General features: G+C 49.5%; 1 protein-coding gene across 4 annotated transcripts in view; it reads left to right on the forward strand.

The window, feature by feature from the left end:
* The first annotated feature begins 1,616 nt into the window (after positions 1–1,616).
* LOC147328691 (mechanosensitive cation channel TMEM63B-like) overlaps positions 1,617–25,206 on the forward strand; it is a 29,511-nt gene continuing 5,921 nt past the window's right edge. The window contains exons 1-22 of one of the 4 annotated variants that reach the window (XM_086297240.1): positions 1,617–1,908; positions 8,836–9,057; positions 13,090–13,169; positions 16,189–16,227; positions 17,865–17,955; positions 18,568–18,605; positions 18,751–18,893; positions 18,973–19,035; positions 19,577–19,628; positions 19,753–19,861; positions 19,939–20,009; positions 20,348–20,428; positions 21,583–21,706; positions 22,088–22,221; positions 22,445–22,582; positions 22,669–22,822; positions 22,992–23,098; positions 23,597–23,683; positions 23,767–23,832; positions 23,907–24,069; positions 24,169–24,274; positions 24,499–24,666. In XM_086297240.1, the coding sequence (XP_086153366.1) occupies positions 8,863–9,057; positions 13,090–13,169; positions 16,189–16,227; positions 17,865–17,955; positions 18,568–18,605; positions 18,751–18,893; positions 18,973–19,035; positions 19,577–19,628; positions 19,753–19,861; positions 19,939–20,009; positions 20,348–20,428; positions 21,583–21,706; positions 22,088–22,221; positions 22,445–22,582; positions 22,669–22,822; positions 22,992–23,098; positions 23,597–23,683; positions 23,767–23,832; positions 23,907–24,069; positions 24,169–24,274; positions 24,499–24,666 (2,209 nt within the window). In that variant the 5' untranslated portion in view covers positions 1,617–1,908; positions 8,836–8,862. Of the gene's footprint in view, positions 1,909–8,835; positions 9,058–13,089; positions 13,170–16,188; positions 16,228–16,747; positions 16,787–17,864; positions 17,956–18,567; positions 18,606–18,750; positions 18,894–18,972; positions 19,036–19,576; positions 19,629–19,752; positions 19,862–19,938; positions 20,010–20,347; positions 20,429–21,582; positions 21,707–22,087; positions 22,222–22,444; positions 22,583–22,668; positions 22,823–22,991; positions 23,099–23,596; positions 23,684–23,766; positions 23,833–23,906; positions 24,070–24,168; positions 24,275–24,498; positions 24,667–25,206 lie in introns of all 4 variants that reach the window. The other 3 variants (XM_086297237.1, XM_086297238.1, XM_086297239.1) reach the window with 3 other exon arrangements.

Consider the following 25,206-nt stretch of genomic DNA (forward strand, 5'->3'; position numbering starts at 1 on the left):
TTTTATCTAATTGAATCTATTTGTGTATGATTGTCAGTCCAAAGAGGGAACGTGAGGAGAAAGTACGAGGTCAGGAAGAACCAGGTAAGCAAACAGACAGCAGTGACAGGCAGAAACTGTTAAACTGACAAAGAGAAAAAACCTGATTTTACTCACAGTCTGGAAGTTGTGTCTCCCTGTATTAAAGCTGCTGTACAGAGTCTGCTAAACAAACTGGGCTGAAACACTTTGACCCTCTTTAACAACATCCCAACATAACATTATCATTGATCGGGGAGATTAAAATTAATGATATATTTGTATGTGGTTCAGCCACAACTCTACTGAAACCTCAGCCAGTAACAGGTCAGCCAACCTTTGGACCGTCCAGTTGTCTGTATGACTGCCGCAGTACGTGCATCACATGTGCTCACTATCAGAAAGAGCCAAACAGCCCTGGTGGAGTGAGGAGCTGTAAAGAGAAGCAGATGCTCTGTTTCTAAAAACGTTTTAAGCTTGTTTCAAAGATTCTGTACAGCAGCTTTAAATGTTTTCCAAAAGCACACACACACTTATCACTGTTTCTCACACTTGTTACAGTGTGGACCACCTGAGAAAAGGTCAAGCTCTCCCAAGCACCAAAGCATGAAAGTCATAAATCTTACAACACAAAATTATTATTATTAAATTATTATCTGCAGTAAAGATTTTTTCATACATTTTATTCATTCTACCACAGGCAAAGTTGCCTCCATTTTTATAGTTTTTATTAATATTTTGTAATAATTTATTCTGTTTTGGGAGTGTTTTTTATGTGTCTGTATTATATTACACACACACTTTAAAAGTGAATCTCTGTCCAAAAAATGCTCTCAGTTTACTTCTTACTCACTGTGAGCATCATTCATTATTCTCCCAGTAATTAAGGTCAGGATATGTATTTATTTTATTCCAATCCATTCTTCTTTTGCAGCATTTAAATAACCTTGATTAGATTTGATGGTTTTGTTACAGACTTTTCAAAAAGGTGTTTTGCTTTTCTTTCACACATGTGGGATTAAATTGTGTTAAAATGCACAAAACAGTGATGTCATGTTTTGTGACGAGGACCCAGGCACAGAGAGACTTGATGAATTTAAGAATCTTATGATTTAACAAAGAAATTTGCAGACTTGCACTGAGAGGGTAAAATTATGATGACTGATAACGGAGATGAAGACAACAGACGATGAGGACAGGGAGGAACAGGGGCTTAAATGCACCAAGGAGACAGTCAGAGGGAACTCGGGACAACATTTAAGGATGCAGGGACTGACAGAGACGGGTTTATCTTGCCTGGCTGGGCAGCTCTCTGGGTGCTCAGCACCCCCAAAGCTCTGATCCTAGAGTCGCCCCTGGTCTGAGGTCTGCTGTGAGTCGGTGTTTCTCTTTCCTTCACACATCTGCTTGCACTGTCTCATAAATGTAATATTTGCTGTGCTGAGGTTTTGTTTCTCGTCTTTATCTGTGAGTGAAACCAGAGAAAAGTCTGAAAAATAAAAGCAGCGAGCGCTCTTATTTTGAAGGGCGGGTGTTGTCGCCCTCTGTCGGCGCCGAGTGGAAGCGCCGCCCCTCCTCCTCCTCCTCCTCCTCCCGTTTCTATTCCCGGACAGACCGCCTCCATTTTAGCACCGACAGCCGGCGGAGCAGCAGCGGCTGTCAGCGGACCGTGAGGCCAGCGGAGAGGCGCGCTGCTGCGGTGGGACTGTGGCTGTGACCCGGCGAGAGGAGCCGCTCCTTCGGCTGCTTTGAGCTGTTTGCGGGATGAAGGCTCGGCGGAGGGCCGGAGCGGCGGATCTGTGAGGATTTAACGGCTGTGCTGCTTCCTGCGGAGAAATCTACCCTGAGAGGAGCGGAGAGGAGGAGCAGGAGGAGGAGGCCGAGCTGCAGGTACCGGCTTTGTTCTAATCGGGATAATTGATCATGAGGCGGCTTTGTTTGATGTGCTGGGCGGCTCGCGCAGGCCGCTGCTGCCCGGACAGCATCCATCCGGCTCGGTGTCTGGGGGTGGGGTGGGTGGTGCTGGTGGAGGAGGAGGTGGAGGTGGTTATATAACGTGTGCGCAGAGGACGCCAGGCGTCGGTCCCGGTGGGGCCCTGGCAGAGCTCAGAGCCTGGTTTCGGGCTTTGTGTCCGGGAGCTGCGGGGCTCTGAGGCCGGACTGCAGGTGCACCTGGCCCGCCGCTCCATCCGGGCCGCAAACCGGAGACAAACGAGGTCAGAGAGCCGCAGTCCGCCGGAGGAGCTGCTGCCAACGGCCCGATATCCACCAATCAATAAATGTGGTAATCGATCAGCCTCCGGACGATCGGGCAGGCCCGGCTCTTTGTGCTGATCGGGAGGAGGATGATGGGCCGCTCGATGAGGAAGCTGCGGGGGCATCTCTTCCAGAATTTTCTCCCATTTTATGAAAGCAGAGAGGAGCTTGAACACAGCCTGCAGAGGTTTGATGAAGTGCTGAGAGCACCTCCTCCTGCTCCTCCTGCTCCTCACAGTCAAACACAAATAATAAAACCCCCAGTTTGGTCTGAACCTTCAGACCTGAGTGTTACTGCAGTGTTGATGTGGTAATACTTCAGCCTTCAGTGTTGGCCGTGCAGATGTTCCAGGTGTTCTTCAGACTGACCGGAAGAATAAACCCCTCTCCTTGTTTCTTCCCGAGGAGAGTGATGGGGAGTTGGTGAGGTTTCAGGAAACATGCGCGTTTGAGCAGCTCAGGAACAAGTGGCGGTGAAACCAAAGTTCCAGAAACACGTGTGTTTGTGGTTCATCAGACTGGAGCAGCCGGGTCTTGGCGAGCTGACAACGTGGACCCCTCCACAGTCCTCCTGCTGAGGCACGGAGGTCAGGGGAGGAACATAAACTAGACTAACGACGAGTCTGAAACTCAGAAACACTCAGATACGACGTTCAATCTGAGAAAGGTTAACTTAAAAGATCAAAAAGGCATTTTAATCACATCCTGCAGTAACGATGCTGTGTTACCAACATCACACGTTAGACTGATGAATGCTGACTTATGAATGATGCGCGCTAAAATAACTAAACAATAAATCATCCAGTTATTTCCTCCTGCTGGTCTGAAGTCAGCAGTGAGCCCGGACCTCCCTGTCGCCTCCTCCAGCCCAGTCAGGACCCCTCACCCAGGAGGCGGCAGCCTTAGCCGTCTCCTTCCGATGTGGAGGAGCAGCGGCTCTGCTCCGAGCACCTCCATAAGGACTCCTCGGCCTATCGCTAAGGAGGAGCTCGTCCTTTGTTCAAAGAAAGCTCATTTCCACCACTTGTACCTGCGATCTCGTTCTAATCAGGACTAGATTACAGATTTATGGCGTTTCTCAACAATGATGCGCCACCTGGTGGCAGATGGCTGCGTAGCATCTACGACAATAATTTACCGTCTTTGGGGATCGATTAAAATGTTACCGATGAGATTAAATGACCAGTGAGTCTGGGACCGAGCAGTGACAGCGACAAGTAGGCGCGTCCCTAATGGAGACGATGCTGCAGCGTTCAGACTCCACAAACTTTGGAGGAGCAGGAGGAGGCCAGAGGAGGAGCAGGAGGAGGAGGTGTTTGTTGCTCAGTTGCAGCTGTGAGGCATTCAGGCGTCCTCAGAAACTGTGTTTAATGTTTTGGCGTACGTGTGCAGAAAGTGAAGGTCACACTTCACAGGCTGTTAGCAGGTTACCGTGGAAACATCACCTGTCTGCTCTGCTGCATGTTTTTTTTTTTTCACCTGCTCTTATTGTGAAGGGTCAGGCAGAACAGGGGAGGAGCACACAGGTGTCACGGGCTGCTGTGCGCTCAGCTTGCAGCTGATTGGTTCCCAGGTCGGGCGCTCTGCTGGTGGCCGTTGATGTTGTCGACAGGTCCGATGGGCCTCGCCGTGATGTCACGCAGGGGTCCGAGGGCTCTGCGGCAGCCTGATACCTCCAGGTTCACCGTGCTCACTTTTATCATTTGCCCAGAAAAACATCTGCTTCCAGACGCCGTCACATGATCAGTGGGGCCGCTTGTTTTGCTGCGTGGACGACCTCCCGACAGACGACACCAGTGCAGGATCTCTGAGAGCGCAACACTTCCTGTCAGCCTCTGAACCATAGGAGCTTAATCTGAACCACGCACGTGCTCAGCTGTTATCTGAGGGCCGCAGACGCCGGCGAGTTCTGATCTCGCCCTGATAGACGAGTCACAGGCCGTGAGGTGGGGGTCACAGGGCGTTCCTCTGAAGTCTCAGCTGCAGGAAGCTCTCAGTGACCTGCAGTTCCTCTGACGTCCAGCAGAGGCAGCAGTGAGTTCGTCCTCATAGACTCCATGTTAAAATAAACACGTTTACATCCTGATACTCAAGCTGTTTAAATGATGTTAAAGCTTGCTCTGTCAGGGGCGGGGCCTCTGCCTGACAGGTGGATGGTGACACAGGTGGCTGTAGCTGCCGGAGTATGTTAATGACATCATCTGACCAATAATATGGCTTCCATTTAATTCTGATTTTAATTGGATGGGGTGGGCGGGGATCATGGCTGCCACAAGTCTACAAGCTAGCGGGTGACATCACAATGTTGTGCAGTCTGTGGGATACTCACGGCCGTCTGTGGGCCTCGCCAGGACGTGGCGGCTGTTTTACGGCCCGGCGGGATGGTCGGGTGGATGTTGTTGAGTTGGAGAGAAGCAGGATTATGCCTAAGCACACTGGAATGAGAGGGAATAATTCATGAATGGTAAGCATCACGTCAGGGAAAACGTGTCACTTCCTGCCTGTGGACAGTTTGAAGAAAGGACGTGGTCAAAAATCAGCTGACTGATATTTCCTGTCCAGGCCTGACTTCCTGTTTAAAGACAGAGGCCGTGACCCACTCGGACCTGTTACTGTGATCCGGGTAAAACCAGAGCTGCCCGCCAGTCTGAGGCGCCTTTGGAGAACCAGACCGCCGTGTGCTTCGGTAACGTGTGGCTCCAACTCTGCGGCGCCTCACGGGAATGTCTGCTCGCTGACGTCATCACACACCTGTCTGCAGGTGAAAATCGTACCGTCGCTGTTAAAACTGCAGCGCCTCCTCAGAGGTCGGGTCCTCTTTAGAATAGAATAGAAGTATCCTATATTGTCAATGAGTGGGAGCACAGTGACGGGCAGGTGGAGCGGGCAGGTTCACACAGAAATAAAGAATAAACCTGAGAGACTGTAGGGCGTTTCGATGTAACGATATAAAAACATCTATCGTTTGTTTCGTGGTGTCGCAAAATAAACTGTTTGCGGTAATATTTTTCATGTTCTGATGTCCCTGTAGTTATTATTCATTTCTTAAAGTTCTTTCTCTTAGATTTAATATAAACACTACGGACGCACAAGCGCCTGTTTTTATGCGTCGTCGTTAGCAACAACGATGATAAGACCATCGCGTGTCCGCTTGTTTATTTTCCACATAAACCTTTCACAATAAAGCTCAAGATCCTGTTGAGACTTTTCAAAATAAACCGAATCACATGAAAGATGCAGAGTGTTTACGGATGAGAAGTAAAAAAGAGCCGCCAGGTGCTCTAAAATAACCCTTAGACTCAAACGTTAGAACAGGCTTTTCCCCGCAGCACGCCGTGTGATAAATACTCACAAAGAAACGGCGCCGTTACAACTTATGTCTAAAAATGTATCGTTTCATGCATCGTTAAAACACTCGACTCCAGGAATTTACAGAAAATGTTAAATTTTTGTGATTTATATCGTTATCACCTGAGCGTGTCACCTGAAGGTGAGATGTTTCTTTCCTTTCTCCATCGTGGAGACGTCTGCAGCTACATGTCTGCTCCTGTGGCTCTGTGAGGGGAAATGAGGGTGGACAGAATAACATGAACAGGAACGCTCTCTCAGAGTGTGTGTGAAGCTGATGCTGGAGGTCAGTGTGTGTCTGCACCTCCAAACCTGCCGCACATCCTTCATCATCGTCAGCCTGAGCTCACACGAGTGGACCATCACAGCTTCAATGACACAGAATTCCTTTGTGTTATTGAAGCTATGATGCAGCCCATAATATTCGTGCTCTCCTTGTTTTTGTAGCTCTGTAAAAAAAGCATCAGAGCACGCCTGGTGCACCTGAGGGTGAAATGTGAGCGCGAGGACGCCGTCAGACTGAAACTAAACAGGAGACAGAACGTGACAGCGCACCTGTGAGGATAGAAAACCAACGTGTGTGTGTGTGTGAGAGACCAGAGTCGACCCCCCCACACACACACACACACAGCTGGAGGAGGATGGTGGGGGGACAGACCCACAGGATTGGCTGTAATCAGGTCTGATGCAGGAGCTGTTTTACCCCGGCGGGTGGAGGCAGAGGTGGTGTTTTTGGGTGGATGTCTTCTGCACTGCAGCTCTGATGGAGGCTTCAGATGAGTCATGCTGCTGCTGCATCACCATGGCAACAGAGAGGAGGGAGGGAGGGAGGGGGGTCTCTGAGTGACGCTGCACCGGAGGAATTTTCCAGATCAGACCGTCACCGCACGCGCTCAGAGCAGCAGCAGAGCCAGCGCCTCCTGCAGGCTGCAGATGTCACTGCAGGTTCTGGATCTGATCCAAGCCGGAGCGGAGGGTCTCAGGGAAAACTCGGAAACTCGTCCTGGAAGCAGAGTGTGCACTAAAAACACATTCACAGCCAATCACAGCTGATCACGCTGCAGACACATCCGTGCGTGCTCAGCTCTTCGGACTGAAGCGGCGTGCGTTACTCAGGCTGGGAGCGCAGCAGTGTGGAGCGTTTTACTGCCTTTAACGTGTTGTTGTTCTACGCCCGTCTTTGGGGTTGTAAACGTCAGGCGCGGTGGACAGGAAGTTGGAAAGCTCTGGAAAAGATGCCGTGTGATTGGTTCAGTTTATTTCAGAACCTTCTGGATGAATTGTCATGAAAATGTTCTCAGAGGTGCACTTTTAGGGCGGGGACTCGATTTTAAGTCTTTCTCCTGGAAAGTCGACTCAGAGTTCCTCCTGTTTGTCTTTTCTGAGGACTTCCTGTTACATCCTGTTCGGGAGCATCAGGAGCCGCTGAGGGGGAAAGCTGCTCTGACTCATCAGGTGCTCTCATGTGTGCGTGAAGCACGTTCAGATTCCCGGTTCAGTGGCACTAACGCTCATTTAGACTCGTCTGCTTTTACTTCACTTTGACCTGAGCGTGTCTGAGGTCGCCCGGTCAGACCCGGCTTCCTCTGACCCAGGTCACCTGACAGGAAGAGCTTTTATTGTCGACACCCCGCCCCTGGGTCAGCCCTGGCCTGGGTCTGAGTGAGGGGTACCGGATGAAACGAGTTTCAGTCCTGTCCGAGGACCTCGACGCGTCTCTGCTGGAGCTCGCTGTTTGTAATGGGGCCTCTGATTGGATGTGACTCGTCCCGCCCCTCACAGCAGACCGTTTCCAGGTCAGCAGTGAAATCACGCTGGCCCGCCTTTGTTTCCCAGCTCTGTGATGTAACTGTGACATCATCAGCGACAGCGCCCTCATTGAGCCGTAAAATCTAGGCCAGGACTGCAGTCAAGGTAACCATAGCAACGGGATCAGTAGGCTAAGCTGTGACGCTGCTGGGGCATGCTGGGAAATGTAGTGAGCTCTGCCAGCTTCTCTCGTCAGTGTGCTGAAGGTAATGATGAGTAAATACGAGTGAGTGTGTGTGAGTGTGTGTGTGTGAGCGACACACACCTGCGGTCACCTGCAGCATCACTTCTTGATTTTTCTGGCTGAAATGTTTTTTGCTCCCAGTGTCTGACTCTGCTCCAACAGCTGTAATGTGTGAAGGAGGACACCGAGCCGTGTCACTTCCTCCGTTTGAAGCTTTAATGAGTTTAAACGTGTGTGTGTGTGTGTGTGTGTGTGTGTGTGTGTGTGTGTGTGTGTGTGTGTTCAGCCCGTTGAACCACTGCTGCTGATCTCATCGGGACACGGTAACAGAGCAGATTTCCGATCTCGGGCCGTCGCTGGCTCAGTGACATAACTGTGATCAGCAGAGACTCGTGTGAACCTTTCACAGAAACGTTTGTGCACGTGTGGAAACGAGGCCCGACGGATAAAAGCTTAAAATCCCATTAGCTGGTCCAGGATCAGTGCAGGTGAAGTGACGGAGGAGGACTCCATCATGAGGTCGGCCTGCAGAGAGCTCCTGATACTTTAACCTTCTGTGGTCACGGTAACAACCAAACTACTGTAAATAATACAAATTATAACAGACAGCTCGTTATAAAAGTCCGAGTACATCACACACACGAAATATCAAACAGGCTGTAACCGCTGCACCGTGTGCTGTGCATCGAGTGGAGGCGTACAGGCAGGAAGGGCTTCCTGTGTCGTTCAGAGGTGCATTATGGGTAATGTCTGTGACTGGCCAGCACCTCACGGAGTGGGGGTGAGGTGTTGTCCACCATTGTACTTATCTTGGACAACATCCGCCTCTCTGACACCACCCTAAGGGTTTCCAGCTCCGCCCCCACAACATTACTGAGCTTGTGATCAGTCTGAGTCGTTGCATCACGTGACATCACGGGTACTCTGACTCATCCAACCACCACAGAGTGACCCGAAAACCTCTGAAGATGGAGGTCTGTGTGCAGAGGGTGCCGAGGAAGGGGAGAGGGCGGTCCCCTGGTGGTGGCGTGAGGCGGTCCTCTGAAAGCTGAATGAATAAAATCCCACCGAGTTTACCAGAGGTCAGATTTGTTTACCGTGTGTTAAAACAGCTGTTAGATCTGACGGTCAACCGTCAACCGTCTCATCTCAGGCGGTCATGTGGCTCCTCCTCCCTCATGAGAGCAAGCGTTTCACATCTCTTCTCTTTTCTCCCTCAGGTTCTCTGCGAGGATGTGGCAGTGAGCATGCTCAGAGCCCTGATCGTTACCATGGCGATTACCAGCAGCCACGCGTGCAGCGGTCAGGAGAACTGCTCGGCCGATGGCGACGGCGAGTACAAAGACTACTGTTACTCGGCCCGCATCCGCAGCACCGTGCTGCAGGGGCTGCCCTTCGGCGGCGTGCCCACCGTGCTCGCCCTCGACTTCATGTGCTTCCTGGTGAGTTGCCGCCGCAGACACGGAGGATAAACACGCCTCCCTTTTTGTCCTCGCATCACTGGCGTTAGGCGTGAACACACACGTGACAGAACACTGTCATCCAAAGTGTGTGAACATCACAGATCAGCTGGAGGGCTTCCTGACATGGTGGTGTCAGTGACCTTTGAACTCTAACTGAGAGCAGCATGCAGGATTTTTCCGTTAGAAGTCTGATGTTCAAGGTTCAAGGTCCTTTATTTGTCACATGCATAGTTATACAAGTATAACACACAGTGAAATGTAGCCTGACACGCTCCTCGACATGTGCAAAAAAACTGGGGGGGGGGGGGGTGTAGAGGAAAAACATTATTTATATATATACACATACATATAGTATATACACTGGGTGAATGTGCAGTAGTGGCAGCAAGCAGGTGAATTCTGTACATTAATATGAATAGACATCTGACTGTTTTACAGGATAGACAATATAAACATATTTAAAATTAAAGGAATTGAAATGTACATTGTGCCTTGGTTTAGTGTCTGGAAGAGTCCTGTCTCAGTCAGTTATAGATGATGTGAGAGGGCGGGTGTGTGTGTTTAGGGCACGGATGGCTTGGGGATAGAAGCTCCTCTTGAGTCTCTCTGTCCTTGCCCGGAAGATGCGGAACCTTCTACCAGATTGCAGAAGTTGGAACAGTTTGTTGCCAGGATGGGACGGGTCCTTCAGTATCTGCTCTAGTCCAGCATCTCCTGGTGTAGGTGTCCTGAAGCGGGGGGAGAGCAATCCTGCAGCAGCGTTCTGCTGTACGGATCACTCTCTGGAGAGCTTTTTGGTCCTTCACACAGCTGTTCCCGAACCACGATGTCATGTTCTGTGTGAGGATGCTCTCCACAGCGCCTGTATAGAAAATCCTGAGGATCTTTGGAGAGACCCTGAACTTCCTCAGTTGTCGTAGGTGATACAGGCGCTGCCTAGCCTTTTTGGTCTGGACCTGAATGTGGGCAGCCCATGTCAGGTCTGAGGAGATGTGGACACCAAGATACTTGAAGGACTGCACCCTCTCCACTGGAGCTCCATTGATGATGATGGGCTTGTAGTCTCTGTGCTGACCCCTTCTGAAGTCCACCACCAGCTCCTTGGTCTTGCCGACGTTCAGCTGGAGGTGGTTGTCCTGGCACCACGATGCCAGATTCTTCACTTCATCCATGTAGGCCGCCTCATCGTTGTTGGAGATGGCACCCAACACCACTGTGTCGTCAGCAAACTTCACAATGGTGTTGGAGCCGTGGGTGGCCACACAGTCTGAAGTGTAGAGGGAGTAGAGCAGTGGCGAGAGGACACATCCCTGAGGTGCTCCTGTGTTGATGGTGATGCTGTTGGAGAAGCACCTGCCCACCCTCACCACCTGAGTTCTGCCAGTGAGGAAGTCCAACACCCATGCACACAGACGGCTGTTAAGTCCCAGATCCCTGAGCTTTGTGAACAGTCTGCAGGGCACTATTGTGTTAAACGCTGAACTGTAATCAACAAACAGCATTCGCACATAGTTACCCTGTTTCTTGTCCACGTGGCTGAGAGTGGTGTGTAGGACGTGGGCGATGGCATCCTCTGTGGATCTGTTGGATCTGTAGGCGAACTGCAGCGGATCTGTGGTGTCTGGGATGGAGGAGGAGATGATGTTCTTCAGCAGCCTCTCAAACACCTTCATTACTACCGAGGTCAGTGCAACTGGCCGGTAATCGTTCAGGGATGAGGGTTTGCTGTTCTTGGGCACAGGGATGATGGTGGATCTTTTGAAGCATGTGGGGACCACAGACTTCTCCAGGGACTCGTTGAAGATGTAAGTGAACACACCTGCTAGCTGGTCAGCACAGCAGCGCAGCAGACGGCCGGTGATGCCGTCTGGCCCCGCCGCTTTCCTTGTGTTCACTGATGTGAAATTTCTGCTTTTTTTTCCCCGGAAATTTCGTGGCTCAAGAGTTGGGAGTTCGTCTTGTAATCGGAAGGTTGCCGGTTCGAGCCCCGGCTCCGACAGTCTCGGTCGTTGTGTCCTTGGGAAAGACACTTCACCCGTTGCCTACTGGTGGTGGTCAGAGGGCCCGGTGGCGCCAGTGTCCAGCAGCCTCGCCTCTGTCAGTGCGCCCCAGGGCGGCTGTGGCTACAATCAGAATCAGAATCAGAATACTTTATTGATTCCTGGGGGAAATTATTTTTTGTTACAGTGCTCCATTTTAAACCAACATTAAGACAAGACAGACAATACACTAACTAAGAATAGTACAATATATACATATATATACATACATACATAAATAAGTCACTCATAAATAAATAGCTGGAAAAGAAACATGTGTAGTTGTAGCAGCAAACAGTGTGTTAGGTGGATGCGTTGTACAGGGAGCCACAGGCAGGAAAGATTTCCTGTGTCGTTCAGTGGTGCTTTTCGGTAATCTCAGTCTCTCACTGAACGAGCTCCTGTGACTGACCAACATGTCATGGAGTGGGTGGGAGGTGTTATCCAACATTGTCTTTATCTTGGACAGCATCCGCCTCTCCGACACCACCTTGAGGGAGTCCAGCTCCATCCCCACAACATTGCTGGCCTTACGGATCAGTTTATTAAGTCTGTTGGCATCTGCGACCCTCAGCCTGCTCCCCCAGCATGCAACAGCATAGAGGATCGCACTGGCCACCACAGACTCATAGAAAATCCTCAGCATTTTCTGGCAGATGTTGAAGGACCTCAGTCGCCTCAAAAAACAGAGACGACTCTGGCCCTTCCTGTAAAGTGCTGTGGTGTTTTTAGCCCAGTCCAGTTTATTGTCAATGTGAACTCCAAGGTATTTATAGTCCTCCACAATGTCAACACTGACCCCCTGGATTGAAACAGGGGTCAAGTGTTTCCTGGTCTTCCTGAAGTCCACGATCAGTTCCTTGGTCTTTGCCACGTTGAGCTGCAGATGATTCTGCTCACACCACGTGACAAAGGAGTCGACCACAGCCCGGTACTCTGTCTCATCATCCCTGCTGATGCATCCAACCACCGCAGAGTCATCAGGAAACTCATGTGAAGAGAGAGGCTGGCACAGTGGTGTGGCTCTGGATTCCAGGCTGACTGCAGGTGAGGTTGTGGGGGTGTGAGCAGACACTGTGGTGTCGAATCTATTGAAAAACAGATTCAACTCGTCGGCTCTATTCTCACCTCCCTCAGCTCCCCTGCTGTTGGTTGGCCTGAATCCAGTGATGGTCTTCATGCCCCTCCACACCTCTCTCATGCTGTTCTGCTGGAGTTTCCACTCCAGCTTCCTCCTGTAATTGTCCTTAGCCTCTCTGATCTTGTCCTTTAGTAACACCTGGACCTTCCTCACCTCCTCTTTGTTGCCCCCTCTGAAAGCCCTCTTCTTGTTGTTGAGGAGGGCTTTGATGTCCTTAGTCACCCACGGCTTGTTATTTGGGTAACAATGAACAGTCTGAGCTGGAACAATGGAGTCGGTGCAGAAAGTTATGTAGTCTGTGATACACTCAGTAAGCCCATTGATGTCCTCGGCGTGAGGCTCACAGAGTGTTTCCCAGTCGGTCACCTCGAAACAGCCCTGTAGTTCTGCTAAGGCCTCCTCTGACCACCTCCTGACAGTCCTGGTGGTCACAGGTTCCCTCCTCACAATTGGCACATAGCGGGGGGTGAGGTGAATCAGGTTATGATCTGACCTACCAAGTGGGGGGAGGGAGGAGGAGCTGTATGCATCCTTGACGTTAGCATACAGTAAGTCTAAAGTTTTCTCTCCCCTGGTGGGACAGTCCACATATTGTTTGAATGTTGGTAGTGTATTGTCCAGTGATACATGGTTGAAGTCACCCGAGATCACAATAAAGGCACTCGGGTGCTGAGTCTGTAGCCGAGCTATGGCAGAGTGGATAATGTAGCTGCCATCACCAGTGTGTGAATGTGTGGATGTGGTATAAAGTGTTTTGGGGTCCTTAGGGACTAAGTAAAGCGCTATACAAATACAGGCCATTTACCATTTTTCCTTCCTCTTCCTCCTCAGGTGCTCCTCTTCGTCTTTTCCATTTTACGGAAGGTTGCGTGGGATTATGGCCGCCTGGCGCTGGTCACCGACGCTGACAGGTAAATGAAGGTTAATCAGTCTGTAAACGTTCTTCATCACAGAGCTGGACCACAGCTTCACGAGCTTAATCCGTCACACGGGGTGCCGGAGACGTCCAGGAAGCTGAGTCTTTTTTTTTGTGTGACGAATAAACATGTGCAGGCCTGAGGTGAGACAGGAAGAATTGGAAGCTGAGAGATGGATCGTTCTGATGTGTGAACCAAAGACAGTTTAGAATCTGTCTGTTTTTAGGTTTCCTACATTGAAATCAGTGAGCTGTTATATTAACCCGAGAATCAGTGAAGCTCTGCAGACAGGAGGCACTCACACACAGTTTGGCTGCTTTAAAGCCACATTTGAATATGAATGTTGGGTCTGCGCTTCCACAGGAACCGCTGGTTTAGAAACGTATTCTCGTTAACGACAAAAACAAGACGAACATCTTTTACTTGCTGCAAGGGAGGCCCCGGCCAGTGTCTCAGGAAGCACTCTGAATCCAGACTGACCCCAAATCCGGCCTCCGCTTGCTGCCTTTTATTGGGAAAACAGTTTACACAATACACATCACAGCAAAAGCACCTCCCACCGTAAACCCCCAGATGGTTCTAAGACAAGGCACTGTGTGTGTGTGTGTGTGTGTGTGTGTGTGTGTGTGTGTGTGTAAACATCTGTATGCATGTGCAAGAGTGTGTGTGTGTGTGTGTGTGTAAACATCTGTATGCATGTGCAAGAGTGTGTGTGTGTGTGTGTGTGTGTAAACATCTGTATGCATGTGCAAGAGTGTGTGTGTGTGTGTGTGTAAACATCTGTATGCATGTGCAAGAGTGTGTGTGTGTGTGTGTGTAAACATCTGTATGCATGTGCAAGTGTGTGTGTGTGTGTGTGTGTGTGTGTGTAAACATCTGTATGCATGTGCAAGAGTGTGTGTGTGTGTGTAAACATCTGTATGCATGTGCAAGAGTGTGTGTGTGTGTAAACATCTGTATGCATGTGCAAGAGTGTGTGTGTGTGTAAACATCTGTATGCATGTGCAAGTGTGTGTGTGTGTGTAAACATCTGTATGCGTGTGCAAGTGTGTGTGTGTGTGTAAACATCTGTATGCGTGTGCAAGAGTGTGTGTGTGTAAACATCTGTATGCGTGTGCAAGAGTGTGTGTGTGTGTGTGTAAACATCTGTATGCATGTGCAAGAGTGTGTGTGTGTGTGTGTGTAAACATCTGTATGCATGTGCAAGAATGTGTGTGTGTAAACATCTGTATGCATGTGCAAGAATGTGTGTGTGTAAACATCTGTATGCATGTGCAAGAACGTGTGTGTGTGGGTGTGTGTAAACATCTGTATGCATGTGCAAGAACGTGTGTGTGTAAACATCTGTATGCATGTGCAAGAACGTGTGTGTGTAAACATCTGTATGCATGTGCAAGAACGTGTGTGTGTGTGTGTGGGTGTGTGTAAACATCTGTATGCATGTGCAAGAACGGGTGTGTGTGTGTGTGTGGGTGTGTGTAAACATCTGTATGCATGTGCAAGAACGTGTGTGTGTAAACATCTGTATGCATGTGCAAGAGTGTGTGTGTGTAAACATCTGTATGCATGTGCAAGAACGTGTGTGTGTGTAAACATCTGTATGCATGTGCAAGAACGTGTGTGTGTGTAAACATCTGTATGCATGTGCAAGAACGTGTGTGTGTGTAAACATCTGTATGCATGTGCAAGAACGTGTGTGTGTGTAAACATCTGTATGCATGTGCAAGAACGTGTGTGTGTGTAAACATCTGTATGCATGTGCAAGAACGTGTGTGTGTGTAAACATCTGTATGCATGTGCAAGAACGTGTGTGTGTGTAAACATCTGTATGCATGTGCAAGAACGTGTGTGTGTGTAAACATCTGTATGCATGTGCAAGAACGTACGTGTGTGTAAACATCTGTATGCATGTGCAAGAACGTGTGTGTGTCTGTAAACATCTGTATGCATGTGCAAGAACGTACGTGTGTGTGTCTGTAAACATCTGTATGCATGTGCAAGAACGTACGTGTGTGTGTCTGTAAACATCTGTATGCATGTGCAAGAACGTACGTGTGTGTGTCTGTAAACATCTGTATGCATGTGCAAGAACGTGTGTGTCTGTAAACATCTGTATGCATGTGCAAGAACGTGTGTGTCTGTAAACATCTGTATGCATGTGCAAGAACGTGTGTGTGTGTGAACATCTGTATGCATGTGCAAGAACGTGTGTGTGTGTGAACATCTGTATGCATGTGCAAGAACGTGTGTGTGTGTGTGTGCGTGCCTGACTTCCAACTGTTTCTAACAACATCCTTAGTCACAAAATGGTAATCTCCCCCACACCCAATATATGGTTCACTTCCTGTATTGGTTCACCGTGCACAACACAGTGAAGCCACAGAAGGGCAGGAAGCCGACCACACAAGAAACAGATCTGTCAGATAGGATGCATCTGCAGTAAAACCTCCCCCTGAGTGGCTGGAGAGGTGGTCGGAGACAAAGGAATGTCTTGATCCTATAGATTTGCACTCAGACTTACAAATTTAAGAAACACAATGACACATTTAACAATTTGACTTAACAATGAACAAGTAAAAACACGGTTCAAGTAACATGTCTACCCCCAACAAACACCGACAGTATTAAAGAAGAACGTAGCCTCCAAGATCTGACAGGTGAAGCCTCCTTAAATCTGCGTTCTCACTAATATCCAGCAGGTGGCGACGCTGGTTGGGGAAAAAGTCTGACTATATAGAAGAAACTGAGCCTCCGACTCAGCGGGACTCTTCCTTGATTGGTTGACTCGATGCTCATTGGTTAACAGCGTGTTTTAGCAGTAAGATTAGGCGGCGTTAGCAGAAAGCTTCAGCCCGAGGCTTCGCAGTGACATCATGGCGGCTGCGTCTATCTTTGAGCGTCCATGTGTAAACGCGGTGGTGGGCGTGATGCGCTCCTGCTGTGTGACCTGATCAGGGTTGTTTCCCTCTCACTGGCATCACCTCCTTGTTATTTTCTGTTTCCTCTCCCGAAGACTGAAGAAGCGTTTCAGCGACCTGGAGGAGCGGGAATAGTATGTTGTTGTTGCTTCCTCCCTGTTTGGTTTGTCTGCTAACCTCCTCTGGTTTGATTAACGGGCTCTCTGGTTGGTGCACTAACACCTCTTTTCTGCATTTCAGTCTGTGCTTGTTTGGGTTTCTGTATGGAAGGTTATTAGTGCCAACAGACTGCACAGATCTATCCGCAGCAGCCTGCTCGCTACATTTAAGCGTTTAATTATAAAAACATAACATTTGAACTGCTTGGCACTTGGTTGAACTGCAACACTTTAATCCTCCTGTTGTGTTTGTGTTTGTTTGGCTCAAAGTGGGCTTCCTATTTAGGCAAAATGGTTCATTGCCATGCGCCATATTATTAAGAAGAGATGGATCAGATTTCTCCCACGGGGCACATTGAACTGTGTCAGTGAGGCACTAATCGCCCTCCGCAGCACATGAACACTGTGTTTTTACAGCATTGAAATGGCTAATTATGCTACCTGCTGTGATGCTAACACCACTCCACGCTTCTCTCCATGTTTGTGTCAAACTCAGCCGAAGGCGCGACAGAGATAACTATGAGCCGGTGAAAAGGTAACGGCTACCCGCGTATGTGGACCCCTGTGACGTGCTAGCTAGATGACTCAGTAGCCCAACGTGCCGTAGCCACGCCCACGCTCAGAGTCGGCAGCTAAAACGATAATAACTGAAGACGTAAGAGCAAACGTAGTCGACGTTAAAGATGTCAGCACTACAGAACAGCCGATCATTATTGGGGTCACTGGTTGCCATGGTGATTCCCACCTTTGTGTAAACGTGGTGGTCCTGCAGTTCTGGACCCCGACTCTCTGAAGTTCTTGTGTGTTGTGATGTCAGCTGTTCTCCGTTTGGCTCTTAGTTTCGTGTTGTTGTCGTGTTCGAGTGCGTTAGTTCCCTCACATTCCTCCTGTGTGTTTCCCCGTGTCAGGTTTTTGTGTCTGACGTTCCCGAGTTATTGTCGCTTAGTTCCTGTTTTACTTTGTTAGTTGTCCCTGTTCTGTATTCAGTTTTACTTCCTGTCCTAGTATAAATGGCGCCGTCATCCTCTGTGCGTTTCCTTCTGTCGGCTGGATTTTTGTAACGCCGTTTACAGACTTCAGATCGCTGAACTTTCCCCCCGACTCTGCTGTTTAGTCCTTAACCTGCAAACTGTGACAGTGGAGGCAGAAACACGTAGAAACCGTTAAAGACGTGAGGTAGCAGGTCCGGTGGATCAAGTCCGGTTCCTGAGCGGTTTGAAGCTTGAAGTTCCTGCTGTACCGACCGCCACAGAGCTTTTGTTGGATAGACGTGACTCAGATCTTTATTTGCGTTTCCAGCTGAGCCGACGGTTTGGCTCTAAGCCGTTTCTCCCAAATCCGTCAATTTGAACCCAGTGAAGGGTCGCCGCGATCGAGCGAGCGGGGTCGCCACCACAGCGGGGTCGCTGCTCAGTCGAGCGCGCGGGGTCACTGCGATCGAGCGAGCGGGGTCGCCGCGGGCGTGCCGATCCAGGTTTGTGCTTGGTGAACCGTCGTCTGTGTTTAGTGTCTCGAAACTCATTTTCAAAGGAACTCTGGAGTCTTACCAGCTGTCACACACAGAGGTCAAAGGTCAGAGGGCCCCATACTAACATTCCTGTTTGTGTCCACAGTGTTGCCTCGGCGATGCACTCGGAGACGCCCGACCGCTATGAACGCCTCACCTCGGTTTCCAGCTCTGTTGACTTCGACCAGAGAGACAACGTAAGAACACCTTCATCACTCCCTCCTCTTCCTGCTCCGCCACAGTTAGCCGTTAGCTGACAGAGGGTCAAAGTTCATCCAAACTGGGCAGAACTCACAAAACGCACACACATCATCATCATCTGGCGTCATCATAGCGGCCACCACAGTGGACAGCTATTCAAAGGCTGTTGTTGTATCCGTGTCAGTGTTGATGGTGTACCTGCACATAAACCACTACGTTGGACACTGATGTGTCCCTCCATACCTGCCACCTGCTGGTCATTTAATGTTACTACAGATGTTTGACGTGTTTCTTTGTAATTATTGTTATTTAACCTTGTCACGGATGAATTATGACAACCTCAGTCAGAATTTAATTCATGCGTGACAGGGTTAAAGCAGGACACAGAGTACGTCTGTGATCTGTGTTCCTAATCCATCGGCCATTGTTCAGCTCGGCAGCTCTGGGTACTTTGAGCTGCGACCGCTAACGGTTAGCTGAGGCCCCGCCCACTGGCCTCGCCTGCACACCTGCGGCTTGTGAGGATGAGGAATCCCAGGCACAGTCGGGGCTTTCACTGTCGTTTCGCTTGCTGTAAAGCTGTCGTCTTCTTCCTGTTTGTGTTTCAGGGTTTCTGCTCGTGGCTGACGGCCATCTTCAGAATAAAGTGAGTATGAGGAAACGGCTTCTCGCTTTCACGGTCAGACCGAAAGCTCCACTGTCCCATCGTTACCACAGACTGTGAACTCATCACAGACGCTCAGATTTCCCAGTGTAAGAACAGACCGTGACTCCTCCTGTTTCTGCCGCAGAGACGAGGAGATTCGTGAGAAGTGTGGCGAAGACGCCGTTTACTACTTGTCCTTCCAGCGTCACATCATCGGCCTTCTGGTCGTGGTCGGCGTCCTCTCGGTCGGCATCGTCCTGCCCGTGAACTTCTCTGGAGACCTTCTGGGTAAGAGCAACTCGGTCTGAGGGTCTCGGGTCTCGATGTGTCACTCACCGCCTTCTCGCCTTCTGTCTGAATGTTTTAGTCCGAATTATCAGTAAAGATGCTTTCCTCAGCCGAGGAACACCTGGACCACCCTCCAAAGAAGGTAAAGTGGGTGGGGTCAGAGGCGTAGGCGCCCTGCGCCCTGTAGACTGTGGCTAATGGTAGACTCGGTCCCATCTGGTCTGTAGTACGAGTGCCGTGTTAGAAACGTGCTGTGGTTTTGTCATAGTGACAGGCGGTAGGTAAGGAGGTGAAAGCGGCTATGATGACTTCCTGTGCTGACCCAGGGGCGGGGTGTCAACAATAAAAGCTCTTCCTGTCAGACGCACATGGAGGGCGTCCGCTCGGCGAAATGGCCTTCGAGGATTCAGAAACACCCGTGGACGAAGCTTTAAAGAAGTCACGCTGAGTCGGGCATATGAAACCATCAATAAACACGTCGCTCAGTGACTCAGACGCTGCGTTTTATTTCTGTCTTTGCAACACAACGACATTTAAGCCAATAAAGCTCCACTTCAAGCTTTCCCACTATAAACACCGTGACTACTGGAAGTCCACCAGCACACATCTGGTGATGCAATGGCTGATGTTAGGAAAAGCACTCGTGCACACTCGGGCTTCATGTGACCTTTGCTTTCTTCCAGAAAACAACGCCTACAGCTTCGGACGCACGACGATAGCCAACCTGAAGTCTGGGTGAGATTTCATATCTTCTTCTTTGCTTTGTTAATCACGGCGTTGTTTCCTGCAGATGTTTCAGAGTAAAAGCTTGTGAACCTTCCTGTTGAGAGGTGTAATCTGGGGGTTTGCTACATTGCAGGACGAACCTGCTCTGGCTGCACACCACGTTTGCCTTCATGTATCTGCTGCTGACAGTCTACAGCATGAGGAGGCACACGTCTAAGATGCACTACAAGGAGGACGACCTGGTAGGAAGTCCGTGAACTCTGAGGACGCGGCATTTGTGCGCTTAGCCGTGCGGTAATCCCAGTTTTGTGTCTTGCAGGTGAAACGCACTCTGTTCATCAACGGCATCTCCAAGTATGCCGAGGAGAGTCAGATCAAACAGCACTTTGAGTAAGTTCCACGCTCTCCTGTCAGTGACTGCACGGAGCTGTTCTCCTGCTCCGAGTTTGTGATGATGAGTGTAACCCCCATGAGTCTGCCCTGAACACTCAGCTTATCACAGTTTCATTCAGAAGGGATGTCCCTAATATGGTCATCTGGGGCACATGGCCAGTCAGATGAAAGTGAAAGGGGGCAGGGCTAAAGCAGCTTGTTTCAGACACTGCACGAGGCCCAGCATCAGATAAAGAAGGATGATTATGAGCTGTGAGTCCTGCAGCGCTGCTGTGGGAGGGTGCAGGAATCGAACGCTTGTTCTGATGGTGGTGTGCCTCCTCTGTGTCCTGCAGGCAGGCGTACGAGAACTGCACGGTGCTCGAGGCTCGGATCTGCTATAACGTGGCCAAACTGATGGCTCTGAACGCTGAAAGGTGAGGCCCAGTGCATGCTGGGAGTAAAATCTCACACACCCACACAGTAATCATTCATATGCATGAAAATGTGAGACTCTGAATGCATCACGTTTATAAGTAGAAATGCATCGATCAGCTGGTTTTGACCCCTGAGCTGTGTGAACATCTCCAAGCTCTTCACAAGCATTCTGTCTTTTCCACCTTGCAGTAATCTAAATACAGATTACTGCTGTCATGTTCAGCTCCGCTCCAGAAGCCTTGTTTCTGACTCCACATCGACCAGTTGGACCCGATAAATCTCCAGCAGTCAAATCATTTCAATTCAATTTTATTTATAGAGCACCAACATGCTTTATATTGTAAGGGAGACCCTACAATAATAGATACAGAGAAAAACCCAACAATCATATGACCCCCTATGAGCAAGCACTTTGGCAACAGTGGGAAGGAAAAACTCCCTTTTAACAGGAAGAAACCTCCGGCAGAACCAGGCTCAGGGAGGGGCGGGGCCATCTGCTGTGATTGGTTGGGGTGAGAGAAGGAAGACAGGATAAAGACATGCTGTGGAAGAGAGACAGAGATCAGAAAAATAAATACTGTAAATAGGAGCTTTTTTCTTTTAAGTTTTCCAAGAAAATTTTTTGCTGCTCTAAACTGATTCAAGCAGACCTTTGACCTTTTGCACAACCAATCACAGGTGTTTACATGAAGACTGATGATTTGATCTGTGCTGCAGAGCCACAGCCAATGAAAAACAAATTGCAGACTTTAGTTGAATCATTGCTGACAACTTTAACCCAGGTTTGTTTTTATTCACATTGCTTGTTGTCGCTACACAGCTTTTTTTCTTTTTTTTTTCTTTTAGCAGGTTTATCCAGACCTGTTTGTCTTCTGATTAACTAAACTGCTCCTTATGTGAAATTCAAGTCTGGTCAGCTAGCATGGCCTACGTTACCTTCAGCTGCCCCGGCTACAGGAGCCTGGCTAACTACGGGTTTTTATGAGGGTGTGAAGCCCAGTCTCCAATTCAGTGATCCTGGCCTCCAGAGCTGCAAACAAGCTACATTCATTCCAAATATCGTTATTGCTAAAGTGCGCCGAGGAGTAAGCATCTGACACGAGCAGGAAAGTGCTCCACGTCGTCACCTGATGACTTCATTCGTGTTTTGCAGGAAGAAGACGGAGCGCAGCAAGAAGTTTTTTACCGACCTGATGGCTAAAGAACACGTTCCCACCATGATCAACCCCAAGCCCTGCGGACACCTCTGCTGTTGCGCCATCGCTGGCTGTGAGGAGGTAAAAACAAAGACATCGCCCCCATGGCAGAACCGTGCGCGGTCACATCAGCAGCTGCTAACTAGCTAGCTGGGCTCATTATACAGCGACGTTTCTGCACATTCCCTTCAGTTCATCAACTGCGCAATGATTTTGTCCTGCGTCGCGTGTCTCTGCGTTATGTTGTGGTGTTTCCGTTGTTAAAATGCCGCCAATACAGAAAATGGCGAGCTGGTACTCAGAATGATGAGTCCAGGAGCAGCACGCTGGACTTCAGGGTTACTTCACCTGTCCTGCAAGTCGTCATGACATCGCCAAGCTTTACCCACATAATTCAAATGCTAACGTGCTAATGTTAGCATGTCAGGTGGCAGTTTGTTGATGCTTTTCTGTGGTCTGCAGGAGGAGGCGGTCAGCTACTACACCAAGAGGGAGGCCAAACTCAAGGAGGAGTACAGGAAGGAGAAGGAAAAGGTCCACACCAAGCCTCTGGGCATGGCCTTTGTCACCTTCCAGAATGAGGCCATGACTGCCATGTAAGCCACTCGCTTCACTTCCTCTTTATCTGTCTCAGACTCCTCCCCCTATTTTTCTCCTCAGAAACTTCTCATTTGGCGATCGTTAAATATTTTATGGTTTTTATAGTTTTCTCTAACGAAATGTCCCACCTGCCTCCACCTCACGTTAGCCACACCCCTCACATTCGAATCCTTGTCATGTCTTCGACCTCACCTCTGCTCACGGCTCTTCTTTTCTCAGCATTTTGAAGGACTTTAACGCCTGTCAGGTTCAGGGGTGTCGATGTCGTCAGGAGCCACGTTCCTCTCAGTTCAGCGAGGTTCTTCACGTTCATAACTGGAGTGTTTCGTACGCACCCGACCCACAGAATGTCCGCTGGTATGTCCGCACGCTCCGCCCACCTGAAACTTTGGACAAATAAATGCGCCCTTTGAGATCAGCTGACTCTGTGTTCCTTCCTGTAGGGAACACCTTTCACTGGGCGGGATCTCCTGGTGGATCCGTTGTTTTGTCATCAACTGCATCCTCTTCATTCTGCTCTTCTTCCTCACCACGCCCGCAATCATCATTTCCACCATGGACAAGTTCAACGTCACCAAGCCCGTCGAGTATCTGAATGTAAGAAGCGTGAAGCAGGTGTATAGTCCGGCTTCAGGCCGATTCCTTCAGCTCTGACTCTGTGCTCTCTGTCTGTTGGGTGCTTGGATCAATGCTTGTTGGTGAATGGTTTGGGTTGATTGGGTGGATGTTTGGTCGGATGAATTGTTTTTCTTGGTTTCTTGAACAGAACCCCATCGTCACTCAGTTCTTCCCCACCCTGCTGCTCTGGGCTTTCTCTGCTCTGCTGCCAACCATCGTCTACTACTCTGCTTTCTTCGAGGCTCACTGGACCAGGTACAGCTGCTTCCACTGCTGCTCTTCATCACTTTGTTATTTGTGAGAGTAGCACACACCGTGAAACTAGAAATAAATAAGTCGAAGGTCCCATTTAAAGTCATTTCCTGTAGAGTCCCAGTGATGATTAAAGTCGAGTGACGCTTGTATCTGACCTCAGTGTTTGCCATGTTTTGTTTTTTATCCCCTGCGTTATTGGGCACGCTTCATCCCATTTTTCTTTTCTTTTTTTTTTGTCCCCGTTTACCCACGCTTTGTCCCCGTTTGCCCACGCTTTGTCCCCGTTTGCCCACGCTTTGTCCCCGTTTGCCCACGCTTTGTCCCCGTTTGCCCACGCTTTGTCCCCGTTTGCCCACGCTTTGTCCCCGTTTACCCACGCTTTGTCCCCGTTTACCCACGCTTTGTCCCCGTTTGCCCACGCTTTGTCCCCGTTTGCCCGTGGTTTGCTCCTGGTTCCGTCCATCTCACAGTTTCTGTTTCACCTGTCGGTGTGTGCAGGTCTGGAGAAAACAGGACAACCATGCATAAGTGTTACACCTTCCTGATCTTCATGGTTCTGTTGTTGCCATCTCTCGGCCTCAGCAGGTAACAGATCTTGTGGCTCTAAAGAGTGTGAAACCTGACTGACCTTTGACCTCTACTAAAGCATTTCTGTCTGTGCTTTCCAGTCTGGACGTTTTCTTCCGCTGGCTCTTTGACAGGAAGTTCCTGGCTGATGCTAAAGTCCGATTTGAGTGAGTTATGTTTTGTTTCCAGCCTACAGTTTGACGGTTGTTACCGCTCACTGAAAACCACTGTGTTTCTGCAGGTGCGTCTTTCTGCCAGATAACGGCGCCTTCTTCGTCAACTACGTTATCGCCTCCGCATTCATCGGAAATGCCATGGACCTGCTGAGGATCCCCGGCCTGCTCATGTACATGATCCGGCTGTGCCTGGCTCGCTCTGCTGCCGACCGCCGCAACGTCAAGAGGGTGAGGACACACTCACTGAGAAGTTTATGGTGGTGCGGTAAAGCTTTCAGCCCACAGGGGGCGCTGCTCTGACTGTAACCCTGTCTGTCGTCCCTACAGCATCAGGCCTACGAGTTTCAGTTTGGAGCAGCGTATGCCTGGATGATGAACGTCTTCACAGTGGTGATGGCCTACAGCATCACCTGCCCCATCATCGTGCCCTTCGGTCAGTCCAGCACTGCAGTAACTGTTAGTCAGTACATGTTTAGAGTAACAGTACAGGTGTTGAAGTAGTAGTAGTACTAGCATCCAGGTGAAGTCATACAAGTCAGTGTAAAGTGTGACGGTGGCTGAAAATAGTCTAATTCCTGTTCCCGTAAAGTCTCAAGTCAGAATAAAAGCAGGTCCAGCATGACGTCAGGGGTATTCAGCTCACCTGTTCACCCGCAGGTCTGATGTACATGCTGCTGAAACACTTGGTGGACCGATACAACATGTACTACGCTTACCTGCCCTCCAAACTGGACAAGAAGATCCACTCTGGAGCCGTCACCCAAGTGGTGGCAGCACCCATCCTCTGCCTTTTCTGGCTGCTGTTCTTCTCCACTGTACGCACAGGTAAGCCCCGCCCACCACAGCTGTGTCAGACCTTCCTTGCCGCGCCGCCTAGGACGGCCGCTTAGACCGTTTGATGAGTCCAATAAAGTAATGCGAGTGGTGCAGGTAGCTGTTCTGCAGAGACGCCCTTCATGACTGCAGGATATTTCTGAAAGAAGCTGCAGAGCTCAGTAGCATCCCTGAGTGTCTGGGACACTACGAGTCTCCCGACCCTCTGAATCCCTGAATTTCTCTTTTATGTAGTTAATTGTAGTTTTCATTATTAGTGGATCAATGAGAAGGTTGAACAGTTCTGGTCATTTGTCACTGATAACAAGTGCTGACAGTGAAAGGCAGTTTCTGACATGTTGCTTTTTTTGGGGGGGTGGGGGGGTAGACTATAACAAGACAATACCAAGACCAGTGGGTATCGAGACCAAGACGAAGTCAAGACGAGACCGAGACAAAAAAGTCTTTAAACTGCAGCCAGATGCTGCTTCGTGTACAGGTCTCGGGCACATTTATGTGTTTTTGCGATGCACAGCCCTCCTCACCACCGTC

Source organism: Aulonocara sp. 'chitande type north' Nkhata Bay, linkage group LG6 (assembly GCF_057382095.1).
Source record: "Aulonocara sp. 'chitande type north' Nkhata Bay isolate Kocher_YH1m ecotype deep benthic linkage group LG6, A_spYH_male_GT1.1, whole genome shotgun sequence".
In the NCBI taxonomy this organism is placed as follows: domain Eukaryota; kingdom Metazoa; phylum Chordata; class Actinopteri; order Cichliformes; family Cichlidae; genus Aulonocara; species Aulonocara sp. 'chitande type north' Nkhata Bay.